General features: G+C 35.8%; 2 protein-coding genes across 2 annotated transcripts; one reads left to right on the top strand and one right to left on the bottom strand.

Annotated features, from left to right (window-relative positions):
- Positions 1 to 546: 546 nt before the first annotated feature.
- LOC129802933 (bumetanide-sensitive sodium-(potassium)-chloride cotransporter) lies at positions 547 to 15389 on the top strand. Its single transcript, XM_055849181.1, has 13 exons — positions 547 to 1179; positions 4176 to 4272; positions 8299 to 8683; positions 8753 to 9288; positions 9351 to 9389; positions 9585 to 9810; positions 9870 to 9991; positions 10052 to 10294; positions 10358 to 10704; positions 10770 to 11044; positions 11105 to 11352; positions 14771 to 14808; positions 14870 to 15389. Exons 1-13 carry the CDS (start codon positions 1025 to 1027, stop codon positions 15255 to 15257), a joined length of 3099 nt encoding a protein of 1032 aa, XP_055705156.1. The 5' UTR covers positions 547 to 1024; the 3' UTR covers positions 15258 to 15389.
- LOC129802942 (A-kinase anchor protein 17A) lies at positions 15325 to 25953 on the bottom strand. The gene is made up of 6 exons (XM_055849192.1): positions 25327 to 25953; positions 24796 to 25256; positions 18665 to 19488; positions 18307 to 18592; positions 17915 to 18247; positions 15325 to 15856 (listed from the first exon to the last, which is right to left on the bottom strand). The coding sequence occupies exons 1-6, from the start codon at positions 25522 to 25524 to the stop codon at positions 15412 to 15414; spliced, it is 2547 nt and encodes an 848-aa protein (XP_055705167.1). The 5' UTR covers positions 25525 to 25953; the 3' UTR covers positions 15325 to 15411.
- Between the last annotated feature and the right edge of the window lie 18 nt (positions 25954 to 25971).

The raw sequence follows: 25971 nt of genomic DNA, 5'->3' as shown, positions 1-25971 counted from the left end.
TTTCCAACAATTTTGAGATCATCTGGTTGGATATTACTGGACAGCATTTCACACCCCACGAAAAGCTTCAATGCAAATTTCACTTTTTATGTTAATTGGTGCTGAATTTTGAAGCAGTTTCCCCATATCGCACCATGCAGACAAGTGGCTTTGATCCTCCTGGAACTAGTTAAAGGCAATCCAAGGTTTGGAGGTGTGCTTTTGGACACACCGCATGGCGTATACAGTTCATTAAAACGATCACGCAAATGTACTTTTTACACATTTATTAAAAACAAATGTTTTTCCAAGACAATGATTTCAATAAACTGCCATGGAAATTCTTAATTATGATCTTTTAATTGAATTCCTAAAACTACACATTTTTTTTTACAAATTATTCAATGACTTATCAGTTTTCGTTCGACAACTTCCTTGATTGCTGGGTATTTGGGATATGACAATAAAATCACTCCAACAGAGAGTGATTGGGGCTGTTTGTCTCTGTGAAGAAGTAGGCATCAAATATATAGCCATAGAGTGAAAAAGCTCTAATAAATCCAGTATATGAGTGACGAAACCAGCTCACTGGACAGAAGCTATTGGAGCAACAGACGTCAAGAGAGCTCCACACACGTTGTCTGTTTGTTATCCCAATTTGCGAATCGCGGCCGCCCCGGCTAACTCGAGGCTGATGGTGAGGATATAAAATGAGCAGCTCTGGGGCCTTCTGGATTCAATCACTCTGTGATCTTCTGCCGAAACACTTCCGTGGAAAATTGTGCGCGACATTTACACTTGCACTTTTTCTCCCTCCGAGAAGCCAAGAGTGATTAATTTCTAATACTCCAGTGATCTTTTCATTCTCACCTTTTGACTTGAGTGAATTTCTTGTGAAGTGACAACTTTTCCAATAACACTATATGCGACTTGTGTGAAGAAAATGTGGTTTAGTTGGTGAGAAAAGCTTCAGGACTGAACATTCTAATCTTGCGATTGAAAGACAATTTGTGAGACATTCTTCTTGGGAAGTGAGTGAATAAAAATGAAGGATCGCTTTAAGGTGTTTCGTGTTGGTGAAGATTCTGAGCCACCATCTGAAAATGGCACTTATAGAAATGAGAGCCCTGAAGAACCTAAAAGAAAATCAATCTGCGACATGGATGGTATTAGAAAGAAAAGTCTTGCTCAATTAACAAGGTATGTTTTAATTTTCCTTTTTTTTCAACTTATTGGAGTATGGATAGTCAAACGGAGCTCAGATTCTTTATAATGATCTGATTTTTATTTTGTTTTTATTAATTCTTTACTAAAGCCCGTAGATTAATAAATGAATATTGAACATACTTTTTTTGTCAAGAAATGGAACATACTTTTTCATGAGGCTCAATTTAAACTTTCAGGAATTTTTAGGTAAAATAGTCCGAGGTAATTAATAATAATTGTAAATTTCAAGCTGTAAAATTTGTCTGATTTATTTATTTTGCAAATAGTTAGCTTCCAATTTGAAACCAATATAAAAATTATCAGTGTTTAACACAAAGAATTTTTAGCTATTCTGAAAAAAATGTTTTGCAAAATTATCAAGATAAGTTTGTAAAAAGGATGTTCTTCCATACAGAATATGGAAAAGTTTTGTCAAATCGGCGTCCAACTGGATCTTGTTAAAAGTTTGTCAAAAGGATGTTTTTCTATATAAAATGCAAGAAAAAGTTTAGTCAAATTCGTAAACAACATCCTTTTGACAAAATTTCAACAAAATCCATTTGTTCGTTTAACAAGATATTTTTTTCAGAGTAGGTTTAAATTAAAAAAAATTGAAATGTCTATGATTTTATTCTCAGTCTAGTGCTGCAATTAAGACGAACTTACATTTTAAATTCTTCACTAAAGTTTTGAAAAGAACCATGCGAAAAAAAATAAAAAAAAATTATAAACATTTTTTCTTCTTTTTTTGATAAAATTCGCCATAAAATGTGCAAAATATGATAATTTTTAATCGTTTTTTATCGTTTTTGTTTTATATTAATGTAAATTTGTACTTTTAAGTTTTAAAGTATTTTACATTTTTTTTGTTCAGTATTTAGTCAATTTGTTTAATAAAAACGAAGGGAAATTGTTAACTTTTTAATGCATAAATATAGTAAAATATACCTATCAATACGAAAAATGTTAACAATTTTACATTGGTTTCTAATCGAAGGTTTAATCTAGTCCCTGAAGGTAACGAAATCCTAAATAACAATCAGTTTTAGTGTTTTTTTTTAATATAGGGGGAACTGGGGCACCTTTGAATTGGGACAGGATTGAAATTGGACTTTTTTCTCCCATTTTTAAATGGAATTAAGGCTTATCATAATGTAATTTATGTTCGTAATTGATTTGTGGAGCTAAATAATATCATGATACGGTCTAGTTTCATAAGTCTGAGAAAAAAAACCATTTTCAAAATAGCTCCAATTTAAAGGTGCTCCACTTCCTCCCAATGGAGCATTTGCACTTTATATTCAATCACAAATCAAAGTTTAATCTCAAGATGAAATCGATCCCTCAGAATATAATCCGAACAACTCGATTTTTTGCAACATTCGTTTTTTTTTTGCTTTTCGGGTACTACTTGATACCCTTTACCTTCCCCGTGAATATTATACCGAAAAGTTAATTATTCCCAAAGTTATATGGGTTCCAAATCTTAAAAATCCTATGATCAGCATGTAAAATCTCAGCTTTAAATCGCTCTCCTGAAAAGTTGTCCATTCGCGAGTTGTTCGGTTTATATTCTGAGGGATCGAAATTAGAGGCATTAAGCCATATGGCTGTGCCTTAGAGCCTAAATAGACTTATGCCACAGACTTAAAACATAAGCCGAAAGACGGCTTAGTGGAAAGTGATGAAAATGCAGTTTAACCATTATTTCGAATTTAAATTACGTTAAGCCGTCTTTCGGCTAATCCTCATGTCTGTCAAGGCCCTTAAAGGAAATTTATGCAAAGGATCTCTAATCGATGTTCGTAGGCCTTCAGTGTATGACAGTTTGAGATAAATCTCTACTACAAATTTTTACAAGCCTGAATCTATTTGAGCCCTTAGGCTGATTTCCGAAGCCTGTAAAAATTGGCAGTAAGGATTTATCCCAAACTATTATCATACACTGAGGGCTTAGGATCATCCGGATCATCTATTAGAGGTTGTTCTTGCACAAGCTTATATAAACCTTTACTTACTTACTACCTAATTTTACAGACTTAATATTTTTGAGGATCAGCCTGAATCTATTTGATTCTGAATCCTTAAAAATATTAAGACGCTAAGTGTGGCAGTAAAGGATTAGGTAAATTAACTGAAGGAACTTGTAATGCGTTATCCTAAAATCTCAGTTTATGATAGTTTGAACTAATCCTTTATGGCTAACTTTATTTAGGCCCTTATACCCTCTACACATTGTAGACAATTTGCTATGGACATAAATCTCTCGAGTGTGTAGGCTTAAAGTAACTTTTGGGCACAACTTTTGTCTCAGCTAAACGAAGTTGAACTAAATGATTGTGTAGAAATAAAAATATTTCAAAAACTTAAAATTAGTTTTTTTTTTTAATTTCTGACAATTTTTGGATTTAATTATAGAATTTTTCTTTTGTAAAACTACAAGATAAAAAAATATAATAGCTGTACAATTTTCTCACTTTCAATTTTCAAATTTGAGATGACTTTTTTTAAATTAACGAAGTTTTAATGCTTTAATCTTAAAGAACTTTATCATAGAATAGAAGTCAGCATTATTGGTCTGTAACACATAAAAATGTGTCAATAAAATGTTCCATTTTGCTCAGTAGATTTTTGCCAAAATTACTAAAATATTGATCAAAAGGCAGCTTAAAGATATCAAGATTAAAAATTCATCTTAAAGATAAAGGAATAATAATCTTGATAATTGTATATGAAATTCTTCCCGTCATTTCAGAATAATCGAGAGCCAAAATTAAAGTACATGAATAATATTGAATTGACTTAAGTGTATTGTACAATTACTGACTTCGCGGATATAGTCTGATTAATTGCACGGTTTTACAATTAACAAATTTGAATATTCTCACCCCGAAGTGCTAATGTATGATATCATGTTTTCCACTCAATCTACTAAAGATCCTTGCTAGAATACAATTTCCTCACTATCTTATCAATAACTTTCTATTCAGAGAGGCCCTGCCACGTCTCGACAACTATCGCATATCCAAGAGGGCTCTCAAGAGACCATCTCTCGGTGAACTCCATGGTGAGTTGGACCAAAAAACGGTGAGTTTTCCATAAAATTGTTATTATTTATTTTATTTAGAGGTAGTGAGTTACATTTCCCATGGCGTCATATTAACATCTCAAACCAATCTTATTTGAGTATTAAGACAAACCCTCTAATTGGATTTCCTGGAATATTCAACGTAGAATTTTCTTTAACGTTAGTCAGTTGCTGGTCAAATATATTCCACTGCAAACTGCCTCGAGCCAGATCCTCACGATGGTCACCTTATATGATTGTGGACAACAATTTTGTATTCACCTTGTGACCCTTCCTGACGGATCAGATCAAGTGTCATGATGAAATCACTAGACGTGATCTCGTGGACGATTTTTTTTTTCGGCGTACGCTCATTGACAGAGTGATAATGAACTTGTTGTCACAATTGAGGATTTACACAAACTCTTAGCACATCTTTTGTGCATATTTCTCGCTCTCTTTCAGACTCTCTGTTCTATACCCCATTATTTTTCACACAATACCCCGAAAAGATGTGAAAATTCATGGAAAAATTGTTGACAATGATCTTCAACAAAACTATTATTTAGTGCACTAATTCAAGGGAAGATCAAGGAAATCGTTCTATTGTTAAATGAGTTAAAAACAAATATTTTCTGGGCTATATTTTGACCCATTTATCACTTATCATACACAAAATCAATAATTTTTGTTGATTTTTCTATTTTTCTGCTTTATTTTTACTAGTATAGGTCATGTAGATTGTGCGATAAAAGATTTACAAATAAAAATAAATAGAGATTTTTTTGTTTAATTTCTTAACCCTTAGGGAAAGTTTTACCTTGTAGATCTCATGATTTTTTTTTTCTTTAGGTAAGTTTGATTTTTTATAACTATTTATTATTAATTTGCCAACATGGGGACTCAAAGCGGTTGATGTAGGAATTTCTAGATTTAAATAACAAAAATAATTCCTGGAAGAAACTATAAATCTTTTCTCCTATTAGTTACAATTAGAATATATTTTTTAAACGTCTAATTAATGTTCATTCGATATTTCATGCAGATTTTCACAGTCTTTCCTTGACTGATCTTATTTGGTTGGGAACATATAAGTTGCATATTTTTAAGATAACGCATAAACTTACTTACTGCTTATTAGGATTTTATCCTAAAAACTTAAATAATATGGTTATAATGTTAATATTTGCCTGTGTTATTGCGTCATTGAGATATGTTTATGAATAATATGAGAATGGGGCTTGGCATAAAATTATTTTTTTCGAATTTGCAAGTGTTTTTATTTTAAAAAAGAGACATTATTATTATTAACCAGTTTAAGACAATTTATAGAACCACTTTTTCTACACTCACATTTTTTTATCCCAAATTATTAAATATCTTAAATATATTTGAAATATCGTAATGATAAAATAGAGAAATAAGCAAAATACAATAAGATGCTTATTGGTTATTAGATTACTGAATATCTTAAGAACCAATTGAGTTATTCCCAAAAGAAATGTTCCAAGTAAGAAGGAAAGGCGAGAAGAGTAAAAGATATACAAATAACATTTTGCTTCTTTGGATTAACTTATGAGTGCTAGTCAGAAGATCCCGAATACATATCTTCTTTGGTTTGGCCAGAAAAGGGATAAGAATTCGTCAGAAGAATTTTTCTAACTTCGATCACTCAGACTCAGAATATAATACGACTAACTCGATTTTTTGCAAAATTCGTTTTTTTCGCTTTTCGGGTACTCCGTGGTACCCTCTACCTTCCCTGTGAATATTATACCGAAAAGTTAATTATTCCCAAAGTTATATCGGTTCCGATACTTAAAAATCCTATGATCAGCATGTAAAATCTCAGCTTTAAATCACTCTCCTGTAAAGTTGGCCATTCGCGAGTTAGTCGTATTATATTCTGAGTGGTCGACTTGTTCTCTGATTAGATATTGATAACAGTTTTCAATTAGGGTAAAGTAATACAAGTTGGACAATGGTAGAAGTTGAACAGGGACTTTTTTCTTGATAAGTATAAAGTACTAAATTTTTATTTGTATATTTTTATGCTATAGTTTTATTATGTGATTTCTTGTGCTTAAAAAAATGTAGTACTATATTTATGAAGAAAAAAATCCCAGTCCAACTTACACCATTATCCAAGTCCATTTGTACCCGCGAAATGTTTAACATTACTATCCAACTTGTATCATTTTACGTTAGGCAAAAAAAACCAGGGATCATTGTTTAAAAAAAAACTTTATAATTTTTGTTTAAAATTTAAAAGTCCTAAAATATTTGGTCATTTTGTATATGCCAATTAGTCTTTGTCTTTGCGTACTTCAATTTTTGCTTATTTACCAAACTATTTACAGGAAATTATAAAATAAATTGATGCACTCTAGTTCTGGAAGAGACATCTATTTTGTTAAACATTTGAAGAGAAAATTGATTCTCATAATGAATAAATTTGTGGGGGAAGTTGAGGAAAGAATTCTGGCCAGGAGGGTCTCTGACATGTCTCTTCGGGGATTGCTATAATTCTAAAGGAAGCTGGAAAAAATCTGGTCAGAAGTACCGTCTTTTAGGTCATTCCATTGTTAAATTCCTCACACAAAATATTTGGTTGTTAAGATTTCTTTAGCAGTATAATTGTAGATGTTTTTTACTATTTAAAATTTCAGAAAATATTTACGGCTACAATATTACTTGTCTTAGTTTAGCGATGAGCACCATATGAAGTAGCACGATACATTTTGAAAAAATGGTAAAACATACAAAATATTTTTCAAAAAAAAATCATTTTATGCAAAAGATTCGAAAAACAACCTAACAATTAAAACAAACTTCCCCTATTCCTGGATTATCTCTAAGCCCAAATAGATTCAGACTAAAGGTCAAAATAGACCCAGGCTGATCCTCGAGAATATTATTATAGTCTGTAAAATATAGCAGTAAAGAATTATTCTCAAGCTAATAAGGGCTTATACGGGCTTCAGACATAAGGTTTAGCTATATGGCTGAATTACTCTATTTTTTTTTTTATAAATTGCGACTTTTTGGAAAAAATTAACTTAGGATTGGATTATTAAGGACAAATAATGACCTATTAGGCTTTCAAAAAGCAATAAAATTGCTCGCAATTTAAGATTTTTATTTTAGACATTCGGGAACTGGGCTAAACCTCTAGTCTGAAGCCGGCCTTAGGATCATCGAGTAGAAATTCTTTGCATAAATTCTTGTTCTAAATGCTTGTTCAAGGGACATTGTGACAAAAGAAAGATCTTCCGGTTAAGCCCTATTTAGTCCTTTCTAGAAAATTAAAAAAAAAATAGTGTATAATTTTTAGAAAACTTGTGTCTACCGGACTTCAAAAATAGAGTTTTGGAGTTTTGAAAAAAAAAATTAAATAAAAAAATTAATATCGGAATAGCCTAAGGGCCTTGACAGACCTGAGGATTAGCCAATAGACGGCTTAGCGTAATTATATGAGAAATAATGGTCAAACTACATTTTCATCATTTTCCACTAAGTCGTTTCTTGGCTTAAGTCGTAAGTGTGTGTAGGGCATAACTCCAAGAGTTATGCCCTAGACACACTTATGACTTAAGCCGAGAAACAACTTAGTGGAAAATTATGGAAATGTTGTTTAATAATTATTTCGATTACAATTACGCTAAGCTGTCTCTCGGCTAATCCTCAGGTCTGTGGAGGTCCTTAGGGCCTTGACAGACTTGAGGATTAGCCGAGAGACGGCTTAGCGTAATTATATTCGAAATAATTGTTAAACCGCACTTCTATCATTTTCCACTAAAAGCCATCTCTCGGCTTAAGTCCTAAGTGTGTCAAGGACCTTATTCTGATAAAAACTTTAAGATAATTCCCAACATGAATAATTAGACAAGAAATTCAAAAATATCTTATCAATAATGGACTTTTAAAAAAAAATCTTTGATGTTTTTTTTGTAACATTCTTAAGGTAATTATAAAAAATGAGAAAATTGGATTAATCTGCTGCAACAATTGAAACTACGGATTTTAATATATATTTTTTTAATTAGGATGCTCCAGATGAGACTACGGTCCCCTCCACAGAACACCATGGCATCAAATTGGGATGGGTTCAAGGTGTCTTAATCCCATGCCTTCTCAATATTTGGGGTGTAATGCTCTTCCTGCGTCTCACGTGGGTGGTATCTCTGTCTGGAATTGGTCAGACCATCGTTATCATCGGAATCTCCTATTTTGTATGCTTTGTTACCACACTCTCGCTTTCGGCCATCAGCACAAATGGCGAAGTAAAAGGTGGTGGAATTTACTATATCATCTCACGATCCTTGGGTCCAGAATTTGGTGCTTCTGTTGGTATTGTTTTTGCATTTGCCAATGCTGTGGCAGCCTCCATGAATACTATTGGATTCTGCAGTTCTCTGAACGATCTCCTGAGTGAGTGTCTCATGACTAATTATCCAGAAGGTGAAACGAAGGATTTTTAATAGCATTTTCTTACTGCAGAGTCCTATGACCTGAAGATTGTCGATGGAGGCGACAATGACATTCGTATTGTTGGAGTAGTAGCTATAACAGTGATGATTATCATTTGTGCTGTTGGAATGGAGTGGGAGTCCAAGGCACAAAACTTCCTCATAGCCATTATCTTAGTGGCCATAGTTAACTTTATTGTGGGAATCATCATTGGTCCTAGTAATGAGACAGAAATAGCTGAAGGATTCGCGGGAATGAGTTTAGCACTGTTTAAGGAAAACTGGGGTTCTGATTACAGATTTAGCGAAGGACTCAATCAGAACTTCTTCAGTGTCTTTGCTATTTTCTTCCCTAGTGTCACAGGGATTCAGGCTGGTGCAAATATTTCTGGTGATCTCAAAGATCCTGCTACGTCTATTCCCAAAGGAACGATATGCGCTCTCATCTTATCAATGATTTCCTATCTGATTTTCGTCTTTTTTGCCGGATCTGGAGGTCTTAGGGACGCTTCTGGCCTGATTTCTGATATCGGTCATAATGGAACACTTGACTGTGTTGCTAATTTGGTGAGCAATTGTATTAGATTTTCTGTTTATTTTCTGGTTTATGATGAATCTTGCTCTTTCAGACTTGTGAATGGGGTCTCCACAATTCCTATACCATGATGGTAAGTGGTTTGAAAATCACCAAAATAATCCCTCTCTAATGCTCTAGACACACTTACGACTTATCCGAGAGACGACTTAGTGGAAAATGATGGAAATGTAGTTTGACCATTATTTCTAATATAATTATGCTAAGTCGTCTCTCAGCTAATCCTCAGGTCTGTCAAGACCCTAAGCTTCTCATATTGCTTTTCTAGCAAGTAATGTCTGGCTGGTGGCCGCTGATTTATGCTGGATGCTTCGCAGCGACTCTTAGCACAGCTCTGACAAATCTCCTCTCTGTTCCACGTCTCATTCAAGCTCTAGGAATCGACAGGATCTATCCAGGATTGATCTTTTTCTCAAAAGGTTACGGACGTAATGGAGAGCCTTACCGAGGATATGTGCTTACATTCTTTGTCTCCGCTAGTTTTCTCCTAATTGGTTAGTAATTAGTGAAAATATCCAGTTCCTTCATTCTAATCCGATCTTCCCTATTGCAGCTGAACTGAATCTCATTGCTCCGCTAATTTCAACCTTCTATCTCGCTTCTTATGCCCTGATTAATTTCTGCACGTTCCATGCGGCGCTCATAAAGCCTTTAGGATGGCGCCCAACATTCAAGGTAAAATAATCTTTAAGATTTATTTGATTCAAGATCTTCAGAGTTGTTTAATATTTTTAGTACTACAACTTATGGGTCAGTCTCATCGGATTCCTACTCTGTGTAGCCATTATGTTTTTAATTGATTGGGTGTCATCTCTAATAACTTTCGGTATCATCTTTGCCTTGTACCTCCTGGTTGTGTACAGGAAGCCTGACGTCAATTGGGGATCTTCCACTCAAGCTCAAACCTACAAAACTGCCCTCTCTTCAGCTCTGAGGCTTCAACATATTGGTGATCATGTTAAGAACTACCATCCTCAAGTAAAATAAAATCTTTTATTTCTTTTTCCATCGCAACGATAGCTATATAAAGATCCTTTTTAGATTCTAGTATTGGCGGGTAAACCCCAACACCGTCCTCCTCTAATCGATCTGGCTAATCTTATTACGAAACATAATTCTCTGATGATTGTTGGCGAAGTTATTCCTCAGAAAATCTCATACAAGTCTCGCTTGGCAAATATCAAGGAAGGACAGAAATGGCTCAAAGCACGCAAGACAAAGGCTTTCTATAACGTCGTAGACGGTTTTACAATTGAGGAAGGTGTTCGAGCGCTTATTCAAGCTTCTGGTTTTGGTAAATTAGCACCCAATTTATTGCTTATGGGCTACAAAAATGATTGGAAGACTTGCAATCAGGAAGAACTCGTATCCTACTTCAACATTCTTCAGTAAGTATCTCAAATTGTATGGAATTTTTGAAAGAATCAGATAAATTCTTATTTTATCCCTTCAGCGGTGCCTTTACCAATCGTCTGGCTGTGGCTATTCTGAGACTACCCAATGGAACAGACTTCTCCCATCTCAACGTCGAAATTCCCAATACGCCCATCCATGGAGGATTAACAGCCAGCAACAGTTCAGTTAATTTGGGTGTTATGGATGTACACGATGTACATATGACTGGAGATCTTTTAACTATAAAGAATCGTATCATGCACGCAGATTCAAATCTCAATCTCGCGGCGCTGGGGACAAGTACTCAGAATTCTCTAACCATTCCCATGCCTCGTGAGTATTTCCCATTATATGGACAAAAAGAAGACATTTTATATGTGATATTTTCATCAGCTCCAATGCCCAATCAACGAGCCCTACGGGAAGCTATGGCCAGGAATGATATTGTATACTCGACCAGAGGGGGATCCTGTGTACCCAAGCACATCTTAGATGCATTGGGAATTTTCCACACGAAGCAAGAAAATAGAACGATTGATGTATGGTGGCTTTATGATGATGGAGGTCTCACTATGCTCCTGCCTTACATTATCTCCACTCGGAATTCATGGGCAAGCAGTAAAATTCGTGTATTTGCTCTGGTAAATATAATATAATCTTTGTCTATTTAACCCTTTAACTCTTTCCGGACCGCAGCATATGCTGCAAGCCAATTTCACAATTTTTAATCAAAAATATCTATGCTCAGGAATTAATTGAGGTCCTACTAAAAATATCTTACATTTGGACATCCTTATAGTTTGTAATCATCCACAAGAATCGGATTTTTATCAGTTCTGAATAATTAAAAAAATTGTTTTTCATAGAAAATGCATATGCTTCTTTGGGTACTACAGTCCCAAAAGAGACGAAAGAGTTAACTCTTTCGTCTCTTTTGGGACTGTAGTACCCAAAGAAGCATATGAATGTTCTGTGAAAAACAATGTTTTTTAAGTATTCAGAACTGATAAAAATCCTATTTTTGTGGATGATTACAAACTATAAGGATGTCCAAATGTGACATATTTTTTGTAGGACCTCAATTAATTCCTGAGCATAGATATTTTTGATTAAAAATTGTGAAATTGGCTTGCAGCATATGCTGCGGTCCGGAAAGAGTTAAGGACGATAGGAACACCGGTGTCCCATAAAGAAAATAATTTTTCCTGACTACCTAAAGTTATTTTTTTCTTATGTTTGTACGTAATTGCAAAGTAGAAGGTTGAATGATTCTAGGATATTTTTTGCAAGTCTCCAGCTATTTGCTACATAGTAAATTTTTAAGCTAAAAAATGACGAATTTTTAAATTCACAAATTCATAATTGATTTTATTTATTTTCTATACTTCCAATCTTTTTTAAGCATAACCCTTTTGGCAATAAAAACTACAATACTCATACGTATAATATTTTTCATTAAAGCGAAAAGTATTATTCATTGGTATTGTCGGAAAAATTACTTAAATTTTTGGGCTATTTTTGTCCCTATCGTTCATAGAAGCACAAAATACACCGAATCAGATTCTGTTGGACTTTCCAAGGTTAGATGTAAGAACTTTTACTGATTTTGTTTATCGGTTTCATTTTTATTGTTGATTTTCAGTCCGTAAAAAGTGTCTCGTCGTTAAAGGGTTAATCCAATAATTACTTTCACTGAGAGAAATCGGAAAAAGTTAAAATAATATTCCGGAAATGTTAATTTTACCCTGCATTATTGATCCGAAATCGGTGTAAATATATTATGCTTTTTAGGTGTATTCGGGGTTAAAATTACTCTTTTTCATGTTAATTTTACCCCTAAAAAGGTGTAAAATAAACATTAAAAAATGTTGATATATTTTTACACTTAAAAAGTGTTAAAGTTACGAGGAAAAAAGTTAATCGCACCCTCTTTTTTTCTCTCTCTCTCTCTTCTTTTTATGTTTTTGGCTGTCAGACTCAATCAGGTCCATATAGCCATTTGGCTCTCTTATTCACATACGAGTTCCATCTGTTTTTCTTTTTTTCCATATGTTTGTTCCTCTCATCTCTCCTTATCATTTTTCTTTTTGCTCCATCACAAATCCTTTTTTGCTCCCTTATCTTTTAACATACTTCCTTCTTGATATTTTTGCGTTCAGTTTGTAGCTTTTAAGGACGGTGAAAAACTGTTTTCCAATTATTCACCGGACGCGCTTCGATCAAGGATCGAACCGAGGGCCTCTGCGTCACAAAGCCAACACTTTGCCTATTGAGCTACCGAGACCCCCTCTTTTTTTCTCAGTGTTGCAATAATAACTGGCAGTGGAGGAAAATCGAACTTTCTTGACCTTTGGTCTTTTATTCTTCCACAACGTTTCGAGGATAGTTGTTCTCTTCGGCAGGTATCGAATTCGCAGGAAAAATCACGTAAATGTTTCTGTGTCAGTCTTTTGAATTAAATGGTGATCTCAAAACCCTTGATCGTGATCCAATGATTACCTGCACTCTTAGAAAAGTTTAGACATAAGATAAGATTTTGCCAGGGGTCAGTTCTCCATTTCGGATATTCCGATGCATCCAGGCCACCAATTGGGCCCCTTATGCTTCCCCACTCCTATTCTATCTTATCCCCCGATACGGGTAGCCGCTCAATATCACAGCTCTGTGAGCAGTCAGTGCCGCTACTATATCACAGCATCCCTTCTCGGTGTGTGTTTGGATCAGTGACAGTGAATATTTGTATCGACTGAAGTACCGCTTTCATGTCGAAACTCGTTTTCGTACCAGCCTCTATTGTTTAGGCGGTTCACTTTTTTTGCCAATGTGCACCATTGACATTACTATTCATTCATTCACTGGACGAATTCAAAGCCGATATGGCATGAGAAATCTTTTTCTGCTGCTGCTCAGCTTTGAACCCCAGACCTCGCAGTCATAGAGCTACTACTCTATCCACTGACCCACTCGAGGCCCCAAGTTTAGACATCATTACTAATGAAAATTAATTGATCGGGTGATTATTATCAAATCTATTTAAAATAGTTCTAACAATCTTAAAACATTTTACTCATAATAAATTTATTAGTAGTGAGAATATAAGGCAATATTTACGTGGATAAGTTGCAGCAAGTATTTCATAATGGTTTCATACAATTATATTTGCTTGGGTCAATTAAATGAAATCGATATTCCAACTAATTCCTTTTTGGTTCTCACAACTAATGCAAATAAATGGGCCTAAATTTTCATAAAGTTCTGACAACTTTTTCAATAGTAAAGAGTTGTTTTTTACTTATGTGTTGTAGCTTTTTCGAGCTATATAGTAACCACAACTAATATGATAGTTATTACAGCCAATAAGATGGGTATAGACCACATTTATTTAGTTATTGGAACTAATATGTTATAGTACCCGTTACTAATCTAATTTAGTTATGATAACTAACTGAAAAAGATACTGCAACTAATATTGGTCAACTATTTCATTTAGTTAGCCTAGAGAGTGTGTACGTAATTTTTCTTGCGATTTCGATACCTGATGAAAAGGACAACTATCATCGAAACGTTGTAAAAGAATATAACAGCATAAATCGAGAAAAGTCTTAAGTTTTTCCTTCCACTGCATGTTACATTCCATCAGACCGATATTCTTTCAAAAATTTTGCATTAATTCTGAACTACTTAAAAGCTTGCAATTAAAAACTTTTTTTTTATTACTGGGATTGCAATTATTAAAAAAAATCTTATTTACTTTCGCATGAAATTTCCATTGCTTCTGTAATTTAGGGTAACAAACAAACCATTTTTTGGATTTTTGATAGAAACCCCAGGGTTAAATGACCATTAGCGGCACTATATTTATCAAGAAAAAAGCCATGTCCAACTTGTACCGGCGAATTGTCCAACTTGTAACACTATGTTCAACTTATATCACTTTATCCTACATAATTTCTCAGCATTTCCATAATAGAGTGGGCTAAACAATACAATAATGTAGATAGATAAACCAAAAGTAATCATCAAAATTAAATAATAATGTTTAAAATAAATAAATTACAGACAAACCGACGCATGGAATTGGAAATGGAAGAAAGAAAGTAAGTAATTCCTTGGACAACTTCTTGCAATTGAATTCTTAACTACTTCCGACTCTTCCAGCATGGTCAATTTGCTGAACAAGCTACGTATTGATTTCTCATCTCTCACGATGGTCGAGGGTGTTACGGACAAACCAAAAGACGAAACTATTCGGATGCATGAAAGGATCCTCAATAGTTTTCTCGAGGGACAAGGAGGAGACTATGTGGTAACTGAGGGAGAGAGAGCTCGTTTGCAGGACAAGACCTACCGGCAGCTGCGTCTCCGGGAGATGCTGCAACAGCACTCAAAAGATGCCTCCCTTGTTGTCATGTCCCTGCCGATGCCACGTCAAGATACAGTATCAGCACCCCTGTATATGTCCTGGCTTGAGATTCTGACCAAGGATATGCCACCATTCCTTCTTGTGCGTGGCAATCAAACATCCGTCCTCACATTCTACTCCTAGTTATTATACATATCTCAAATTCCAAATAAAAAAAGAGGAAACTTAGGCTAAGGTAAAAAGAAAGAGATTTCTCAATTTGAAATTCATTGTTCAGAACTGAATTCAAAAGAATACAGAATATATAATTAGATAGTAAAATTGTTTATCTACAACTCTACTGAAGACTCGTCCTCAGACTTTCGTCCTCCGCCTCAGGCGAGAGGCTCAATTGCTTGGGCGATGTTGAGATAAAATTGGAGTTGTCAATGTCTGCAGAATTTGATCTTCTCTTCATCTCCCTGGCGTCCTTCATTTTCTCAAGGGATTCCTCCACTTTCGCCCTTGATTCTCTTTCCCTCTCCTCTTTTTCCATCTCCAACAAATTCTTCTTCATCTCTTCCTCTTCCCGCAACCTTTCTTGCAGTTTCTCTGCTACATTCCTCTGAATCTCCTTAGCTGTCTTCACTAATTTCTCTGGATGCAACTTTATCTGAGGAGCACTGTTCTTCCTCTTGGACCTCGATCTCGATCGAGATTTTGATCGAGACTTTGTGCGTGATTTTGACCGAGATTTTGACCAAGATCTAGATTTAGATTTTCCACGATCTCTTGATCTGGATCTGCAAAAAGGAATCAAAAGATTTCTTTTAATTAAATATTAACTATGATGTATAATGTTGAGTGCTTATAAATCTGTTTAAATTGGTTGTAAACCGATAAACGTTAAATGATGCGCAGTGACGGATATACAGGGCAACAAAGAGGCAATTCTGATAGAGCCCCCCCCCTCTAGGGCGTTTTAACTAGGAAAAAAAAATTGGCACTATTCTCACGGTGCTGTATTTGATGAGACAAGAAAGTTTTTCTTCTACGACCATATGATCAGACGCTGTTTAGAGGTGGCTGAACGACCCTCTCTGTAGTGTAAAATCCGGTAAAATCAGAAATTTGTTCTACAGAGAGGGTCGTTCAGCCACCTCTAAACAGCGTCTGATCATATGGTCGTAGAAGAAAAACTTTCTTGTCTCATCATGTAGAGCACCCTCAGAATAGTGCCAAAAAAAATTTTTCCTAGTTGAAACGCCCTACCCCCCTCCCTTCCCCGAGGGGGGCCCTGAACAGCTCTTTTAAATATTTTATACGTTTTTTTTTTGCAGGTTTTAAAGTTTGAATTTACTATTCGATTCTAATTAAACATTTAACAAGGGCATAGCGAGAGACAGGTAGTGATAAGTCGTTGTCCCTTCTATACGACATTTTAGAAAAAGTTAAAAATTAAAACAAAAAATTATTCAAGAAGATTGAGATTTAGCCTACCTTAAGGATATTTTCATCCCGTGTGCTTTTACTGTTTTGAAGTTTTTTTTTGTTGGATTTTATAACCTTTCCAAAAAGTACAAAATCATTTAATTTGTATGAAAAATCGAAAAAAGTGAAAATTGATGAAATCACGCCCTGGCAATTTGCCTGAAATTTGAAGCCACTTTCTCGTACTTCGATATAAATTTATATGGGAATCTTTTTTGCACTCGCGACCGTTACACTAAATAACAAAAAAGTGAGAAGTTTTTTTTTGTATTATAAGATACCTTTCCGTATGGAGGGATAAATATACTAAATTTTTCTTTAAATATTTTTTTTCCTCGGAGCACTGTGAGCTGAGTCCGAGATCAATTTAGGAATTGGCTTCAAATAGCTCCATATAAAAAAAATACTTGCCACATGTTTAAATGAAATATTAAAAGGTTTGTCGAAAATCTAATTTTTAAAATTTTCAAAATAGACTTTTAAGAAAATTTTGGTGACATTTTTGATCGAGTTTTCTCAAAGAAATTGTAGCTTTCTCTAAGAAAATCGATCAGAAATGCCCCCAATATTCTCCTAAAAGCCCATTTTGAAAATTTTAAAAATTAGATTTTGCACAAATCTTTTAATATTATATATTTCATCAATTTTTCACTTTTTTCTATTTTTCATCCAAATTAAATGATTTTGGACTTTTTGGAAAGCTCATAAGATCCAACAGAAAACATTGCCAAACAGTAAAGACACATTACGTGAAAATATGCTTAAGGTAGTAGGCTAAATCACAATGTTCTTGACTTTAGAGGTGGCTGAACGACCCTCTCTGTAGTGTAAAATCCGGTTAAATCAGAAATTTGTCCTACAGAGAGGGTCATTCAGCCACCTCTAAACAGCGTCTGATCATATGGTCGTAGAAGAAAAACTTTTTTGTCTCATCAAATACAGCATCGTGAGAATAGTGCCAAAAAAATTTTTTCCTTGTTGAAACGCCCTAATGTGTATGGAATGTTGTGCCAGCATTATTATTTTCTAATATTGATATCTAAAATTTAGACCCTTCACTGAGAGAAATCCGAAAAAGTCAAAATAACATTCCGGAAAAGTTAATTTAACCCTGCAGTATTGATCCGAAATCAGTGTAAATATTACCCTTTTTAGGTGTATTATGTGTTAAAGTTACCCCTTTTCATGTTAAATTTACCATCAGAAGGGTGTAAAATTAACATTAAAAAATGTTGATATATTTTTACATCTAAAAAAAGTGTTAAATTTATAAGGAAAAAAATTAATCGCAGCCTCTTTTTTTTCTCAGTGTTCAAATGACAAACCAGATTTTTTTTATCTTGCCTGGGTAATGGTTTCTTACAACTCACCTGTCTCTGGACCATGTTCTACGAGATCGATGCCTTCCTCGGCTACGCGATCGCGATGACCAACGTCCTGATGCAGAGGAAGACGACGAACGACCCCGCGATCGTCTTGTCGATGCCAATCGGCGGTTTTTACCCCTCGATCGTGATTTGGAGCGTGATCGCGATCGAGATCGTTCCCGAGATTTTTCCCGTGATCTCTCACGCGAATGTGAGCGACTTCTTGAACGTCTACGGCGAGACTTTGACCGACTCCGTGATCTCGAGTACGATCTCGATCGACGATCATCATGCTCATTTCGTCGATATTTGTAATCATCTCCATAATCATACCCCCTGAAAAGAATTTATTATCTTAAATTCTTACAAAATTTAATAATTTATCTCCCACTTACCGATATCCACCACCCCCATAGTGATATCCACGTCCACCGCGGTAAGAGCTTCTACCTCTCGGACCACGAGGATACCGTGAATAGCCACCTCCTCCTCCACCTCCCCTATAAGACTTCATGCCGTCCATTCCCGGAAAATATGCCTGAGTCAATCCTGGAGCAATGGGTGGTGGGAAGAATCCAGCATATGGATACATTCCCACTGGAATATATTCTCCAGTTTCGGGATTATACATTGCTGGAAAAGCTGGTGGTTGAACCAAGGCTTTCCCCACTTTATCATTTTCTACAAACAAAAACGAAAACAAAGTCTTGTACCTAGGCATCTCTAAGAAATTATCTAACCAAATAATTTTACCTTCTGATGAGGAAGAAGATTTTCTAATCTTTTTGGCTTTTTTCTTCTTCTTCCTATTTCCAGATTTTGTACTAGTGTCACTGAAAACACTATCATTGGAACTTATTGTATCGATACTGGGAGATCTCGAGCGTCCTTTCACCAGAAGATCTTGCAGTATCACGTCATCCCGAACTTTCTTGAGTTTCTCACGCCTCTTTTCCAGTTCTTCCTCATGCGTGCTTTTATATCGACTTACTAATTTCTTCCTCAAATCATTCTCTGGCAAATTTTCCAATTTTTTGCCTTTCTTCTCCTTCTTTCTCGATGAATTCTTTTCCTCTTCCTTTTTCGACTCCAACAACTCATTGGATTTTATTTTAATTCGTTCAAACAGAGCATCAAGCAATCGAATACTCTCGAGTTTTCTCTGAGTCTCCAGCAATTTCTTCTCTTCTGCCCGAATTTTATCATTGAGCTCTATTTGTTCCTTCTCGCGCAACTTCTTCAAATGCTTCTCTTTGCGCTTCTCCTCGCGCTCCTTTTGTTTCTCCAACTCAATACGTTTACGTTCCTCTTCGCGTTGCCTCTCACGCTCTCTCTTCTGCTCCAACTCTTTCTGCTTCTTACGATCTTCCTCCTCCAAAGCACGATCTTTTGCTATTAGACGTTCCCGAACAAGTCGTCGCCTCTTTAGCGAAGAGTCACTGAGATGTTTGGTCTTGTCAAAATCCACAATGATATTCACAGCAAGATTTTTATCACCGTCCTTTCTTACGAGTTTCATTCCCCGAAATTCATCCATTGTCTTCACGAAGCCCAGATATTCGGAAAACTGCACATAACTGCAAGAAGAAAATTACCTATTGAGACCGGGGCATAGATCGACTATTATTATTAATCGTGTCGAGACCTAAAATCAAATTTGTCTTGCCTAAAAACGGGCCACGTCAATGGCAAGCGGACTTGCCGACATCAAATCTTCTGCGCCAAAAGGGGCAGGGGACAACGGATAAACACAGAAGTGGGGGGTGGTTTGGATCACCCCACAGTCACAAAGGATATCACATTTGGAAAATCCCCATCGCCTTCTGTTGTTTCTCGAGCGCGCTACACCACTTCTCAAACGATTGAGAGAATTCTATGTCTTCCAGTCTTGGTCACCACCAGGAGGAAGGCCTTCCCTTAATTCGACAAAATCTGATAGAAAGACTTCCTTCCACAGATTGAGTCTAGCCTCCTCCTGTGATTGGTCAAGTGGTTTGACAGAGTGGCAAAAGTTCCTACGAGAATTCAGCTTTGCTCTTGGATTTTTGTGACCATGGAGAAGATGCTTCAGTTCAGAAAAAACCTTGGACATCTCTCTACAGGAGATGATTTGTTTCCTCACCCTTAGTGGAGCAATTCCTGCTAAGGGATAGAGTTTGTCCAGTGGCGTGCCCTTGTTACTATAACTATATATAAGCACCCTGTTACTATACGGGCGGTAACGTTAAGAGCAACGTCAACTTGCTTAGGAATTTAAGGATCCAGTCCACAGTGACGGGTTCAAAATTCTTAATCTGTTCAGAACACAGGCCGTCAACGCCTGCCGCCTTCCAGTTTTTCATCGCTTTAATAGACGAAGTGAGTTCGTCCACACAAAAAGGCACGGACAAGCGATCGACCTCTGAGGCAACATTCAATTCAATTAAATTCAATTTATTGGAAAACAATAGGACAATCTGTCCTTTTTACAATTAGTATAAATTCATATTTATAGTAAGTTTTAAAGTTAAAAAAAGAAAGTAAAACTCATGTGGGGCACGAGAAGCGCGCGGTACCCACAAATCTAAGGATAAGCTCCCTCTTCCGCTCGCGAGGTAAATTATTCCAAAGAACGATTCTCTCAACAAATAAGGAGTCGCAGAGAATGCGACAACCTGAACTGGGCACACGGAGGCACGAAGCCCTAGTTGATGATCCAGTCACCACAAGCTCCGCAAGATACCGTGGCATACCAACACATCGTAACCGTGAAATAGTCTACAGCACGAGTCTCCAGATAAGGAAACAGAGGAAGACCAAGGATTGAATCCACCCAAGGAGAAATATGATCAAACTTGCGGAGTCCGAAGACATACCGCAAACAAGAGTTAAATGCCCTATTCAGTTGGGCCTGTTTTTCAGCGTTAGCACTGAAAAATATTTCAACCCCGTACGTGATGAAGAATAGGACAATTAAAGCTCTAACTAATAGAAACCTTGTACCCTGAGGCGTGAAAGACTGAAGACGTCGCAAAGTGCGCAAAGTGAGGAAAACTTTCCTGCAAATCTCAGCAGCATTATCAGACCATGTCAGAGTTTCATTAAAAATGATACCCAGGTCCTTGTCCCTAGAAATGAAAGGAATCACCTCATTTGAGAGATAAACTGGGTGAGGTTCAGGATTCCTCCACCTGGTGTGATTGATTAAGGCTTGAGATTTAGCCGGATTAAGAAAAAGGCCGTTGCAATCAGCCCATTCACCAATTCTTGAGAGATCATCATTGATGGCCTCAAATGTGTAAAATGAATGGGACGGATCTCCAGAGCAGTACACCTGAACCACAATAGCGGTGGTGATAATCACAATAGCGGAGAACTTGCTGAAGATCGTTAATAAAAAGTGAAAATAAGATGGATCCTAGAATTGAGCCCTGAGGGACGCCCCGAGAAATACCAAGCACATCCGATATTTGTCCACCAGACCATACAGTCTGAGAGCGAGATGTACGGTATGAAGCAATCAACTTCACTGACACATCAGAGAAACCAAATAAGTGTTTCAATTTGTGGCACAACAGATCATGTGAAATACTGTCAAAGGCCTTCGAGAAGTCCAAAAGAATCAGGACACCGAGCAGGGAGTGAGTTCGTCACACAAAAAGGCGGGGACAAGCGATCGACCCCTGAGGCGATATTCCGAAATATTTTTGGCTTAGCCTCGGGTTTTACCAACTTTGTCATTCAAGAGCAATTGTTGAACGATTTAGTTAGCAGTGACTTGCGGAAGTCACTGCGGTCTTGCCGGTGTCGCTGCTGAGGTGTCGTATCAACCTCCACGCCTGATGGCTACTGTGAGAGAGATTGAGACCCTCAACAGTCGACACCCACCTTTCTCGAGAGCTCCTCGCAACAGCATCGGCTAGTGAACCACCAAGCTCTATCGAAACACCACTAACCGCTTAAACAGACGGAATTCCCACGGGAATTCCCACGAGCAAATGGTAAATTTGCTATACAAGCGCCCTCTGCAAAAGTGCACGAAACTGCCCGAATGTCTTGAAATATTTTGAATTTCAAATGGAAATTTTCCGTTGGAGGGTGAAATATTCAATTTTCTAAAATGGCAAAAAGCTATCTCCCTCGAGATAGCTTTTTGCTTCCGGAAAATTCCGAAAATTTTATTTGGGGTGTTTTTGAGCAAGTAATATATGAAAAAACTTGTAAAATAGTGATCAAAAAAATTTTTTGAAAGCAAATTTAAAACCGATTATTAATAATATAATAATTTTGGAAATATTAGTGTTTCTGGAGTGAATTAAATATTCATCAATAATATTTCAGAAGTGGTTTTAATAAGTGGAAAGGCAGATTCAAAACATATCTTTTTCACTAGATTCCATTATTAAAAAAATGTAAAGAATATAATAATTTAGAGAAGGCACTTAAAGAATAGTAAGAGCTGTCGAAGTTCACTAATAGGAGTTATAGCCGGAAACATTAGAAAATTAATTTTCGGCTATAAAATATTACTTTGAAATAAAAGAAGAATATTCTTTTTATCGTTCAATTTATTGAAAATAGAGTTTTAAAAAATTTTTTACAGACATCTTCTTTCGAACAATGTCCATTCAATTATTATACAAAAAATCTTTATATTTATCTCTGCTTAAATTTGCTTCGCTGCTTGGTCTGCCGGGGATATGTCTATTATTTCCTTCTAAAACATCAACGTTAAGAACATTTTCAAAAATTAGATCTTTACTATGGCTGGTCTTTCTTATAAATTTGTGGAGAGGAATTACAGCCTGTACAATAGTAGTAGAAAACTCTGGTTGTACTTCGATTTCCCCCCGAATTATCCTAAATTTATTTGAGAGTATCCCAAAAGCTGTTTCAATTATTCTAAAGACTTTGTTATTTAAATAATTGAGTATAAAAGACAACACGTAATATAATAGAGCCATTTTAATAAAATAAAGTACCTAAAATCTTCCAGATATATATTCCGTTATTTATATTCGGAAAAAACACAATTTGAAATTCAAATCTTCGGAGCATTTTTGTGTTGCGCTTGAAGTCCACCAGAGGCGCATAGAGCAAATGGTAAAAATTTGACAGTTCAATATGGGAATTTCCATCCGGAATTCCCATCCGGAATGGAAAATCTCATGGGAATTCCCGTGGGAATTCCGTCTGTTTACACGGTAAAAGAATACTTTTCAAAAGCCCGGTAGTACTCCGACATTAAATTTACACAGAATTAAAGATTACATTCTGCATATTACAAGCAAAAATTACATGCGGGAAATTACACGTTTCAAAAATTAAACGTTTTTCAAAATTACCACTAAAATAGTGATGTAAAAAATTACCCACTATTTTAGTTGTAATTTTTTTTTACTGTGAGTAAAAAATCGTGCAAAAAAATTAGCGTGTAATTTCCAAATTACCACTAAAAAAATTGTAAATTTTAATTTTTACCACTATTAAAATGTTAAATTTTGTGTAAAAAATTATTTGTGTAAAAATTTTCAGTGTGTAATTCAAAAATGTAATTTTACCATTATTCAAGTGGAACTGTGTCACTAAAAAATTGGTAAATATTCCACTGCGTGTAAGATTTGGTCCGTGTAATCGAAAACGTGTAAATTCGCCATCAGTTTGACAGCTGCAGAAGCATCCACTTCGGTGAGTATTTTCCTTTGTTTTCCGAGTTTTATGCCCTAATTTTGTTTAAAAACGACCAAATCTCTTAAGTAAAAAGTAAAATGCATCTCCTCAGTGCGGGTTTTCAAGTGTTATTGCGAAAAATAGTGAAAAAATCCCAGTGTGAAATGCCACGTTGCGGGGCGTCATTTTACTCACAAATTTTCTGTCTAAAAGGACGATTTTTGGTCACTTGTGGCCCCCAAAGTAGCTCCCAGAGTGATCATCAACTCTACAGTGAAATCCTTTAAAAAACCGGTTGTTAAAACACCACGTATTATTCCTGAAAAAACGATTTCTCTCAGTGTTCTGTACTGTAGTGCGCTCCTGTAATCTTAGTGAGTTCAAAATTCATCCCTCAGTGATTCCCGCATGCTCAACTGATTTATATTAAACTCATTTTTCTATTATGGAATTTCTCCAGTTGCATTCTGCCATTCTGGGAACAATTTCCTTACAGACAATCTGTGATTATCACGGGTTCACGTCATTCCCATTTTCATACAATTTGGTTTATTTTCTATTCAAAGAGGAAAAGTTTACGGGGATGGACAACAAGACAGGATAAAAGTCAAGAGGCTGACGAAATGACAGGAAGACGAAATTTAGCAATTCGTAAGGACATGAAGGAGGAATAGCTGGTGGAGCAAAGAAGGAAGATAGCAGAGCGCTTAAAGTTTCAGCTTTTTTCTTATTTTCTTCTAAGTCTGTCCATGATCGCGTTCTCGGAACAGCAAATTTTCTATTTCAATCTCTCATAAAAATTGTCTCCTTTTACAGATTCGCTCATCATCATCAACATAATCAACAAAATAAAATCATCCTCAGTACTCGGCTTGAGACATCATCTGATAGAAATGGAAAAAATTAAGGAGCCAGAAAAAAATTTCTATTTTGTGAAAACATTTGGCAGGAAACAAAAATTACACGTTTGAAATTACAAGTTTTTGTATTTTACACGCACCACTTTACACAGAATTCCAGATTACATTCTGCATATTACACGCAAAAAAGTACACGCAAGAGATTACACGCGGGAAATTACACGTTTCAAAAATTACACGTTTTCCAAAATTACCACTAAAATAGTGATGTAAAAAATTACCCACTATTTTAGTTGTATTTTTTTTACTGTATTTCACAGATATCCCACTTCTCCCTAATGCGATATCTTTACTTAATTAATAAAAAGTACTCACCCTTCAAAGTATACTTCATTGTCGAACGAGAAAGTTTGAGCTCCAGTCAGATGTGATTTCATCTTTGTCCTGTACGGATCACAGATGGGAATGTCCACACAGCGGACTTCTCCAAACTTCTCAAAAATTCTTTTAAAGATATTTTCACTGGGTTTGGGATGATCAGCATTCTCCATGTGCCTCGGACAGAACCAAGTGATGGGCAAATTTGAGATGTGAATTGTATCGGGACGTTCTCCTGCCTTCATCTCGTCCATATTGCGAGCATCGCGAAAGAAAGTGTCCCAGTCGTGACGAGTGGGAAAATCTTCTTTGGCCTCTGATGCCCGAACACGGACATGTTCAGTAAAATTGGCCAATTTTATCATCCTCCCATCAATTCGAGCCACAACATTTTTCAACTTGGCTCTATCCTCAACCTCAGCCTCCAGCCTTATGAATTCCAATGTACTCTTGGAGACCTGAAAATCCCAAGAAAGGGTTGTTAAATTAAAATTTTCTCAATAAAGCTTCACAATTAAAATCCTTTACCTTGAGGATTGAGAATGTTTCTGGTTCAATCATTGAACGCAATTTTTCCATCACATCCCAATTGGAGATATTTTTGCCGACTACGGCGGGTGGCAATGACACAGAAATGTTGATTTTTGCAATTGGCTTGAGATACAAGCTATGTGGTAGGTAGAGTGGTACACAATCGCTAACATTTCGAATCGTCTGTATATTCATTATTTCGAAGTAAAAACACCAAATGAGGATATAAAAAGAGAAAAATTGGGAATACCGAAGGGTTTTGATAAGAGATAAAGGGTGCAAATGAATGAGGACTGTGCCTCAGGTGTGACTAGATAATCTGAAAAGGATTCCCTAAAATCAAATGAGATAGAAACTCATGAAAATGACATAGGCAAGTGAGATTCTGCCCCAGCCGCCATGGCTAAGAAATTTTTGGAGTTAAATAAACTAATGAAAATGCAGTGGAAAGGGTCTGAAAATATACAAATATATAAGAGAACACGGTTAATTTTGGATTAATCGTGAATTTTGCACGTTCCTGAACATTAACAAATTGTTATGGGCAATTTTCTCCCGAGAAAACACACTCCCGTTATTTTTTCACAAAAAATCTTGACACATTTGCTCGATATATCGTCAACATTTATGATATATCGTTAA

This window comes from Phlebotomus papatasi, chromosome 1, assembly GCF_024763615.1.
Source record: "Phlebotomus papatasi isolate M1 chromosome 1, Ppap_2.1, whole genome shotgun sequence".
In the NCBI taxonomy this organism is placed as follows: Eukaryota; Metazoa; Arthropoda; class Insecta; order Diptera; family Psychodidae; genus Phlebotomus; species Phlebotomus papatasi.
Note: the sequence above shows the minus strand (reverse complement) of the source record. Positions and strands in the feature narration are given on the sequence as shown.

Bases quoted from the DNA above. Each gene is read 5' to 3' on its own strand.
- LOC129802933 (XM_055849181.1), top strand. From the start codon at position 1,025: ATGAAGGATCGCTTTAAGGTGTTTCGTGTTGGTGAAGATTCTGAGCCA. The intron at 9,289-9,350 runs GTGAGCAATTGT...TTGCTCTTTCAG, and splicing joins TTGACTGTGTTGCTAATTTG to ACTTGTGAATGGGGTCTCCA. The intron at 9,811-9,869 runs GTTAGTAATTAG...TCCCTATTGCAG, and splicing joins CGCTAGTTTTCTCCTAATTG to CTGAACTGAATCTCATTGCT.
- LOC129802942 (XM_055849192.1), bottom strand. From the start codon at position 25,524: ATGAATATACAGACGATTCGAAATGTTAGCGATTGTGTACCACTCTAC. The intron at 19,489-24,795 runs GTGAGTACTTTT...TTCTTCTTGCAG, and splicing joins AATGAAGTATACTTTGAAGG to TTATGTGCAGTTTTCCGAAT. The intron at 15,857-17,914 runs GTGAGTTGTAAG...TCCTTTTTGCAG, and splicing joins AGAACATGGTCCAGAGACAG to ATCCAGATCAAGAGATCGTG.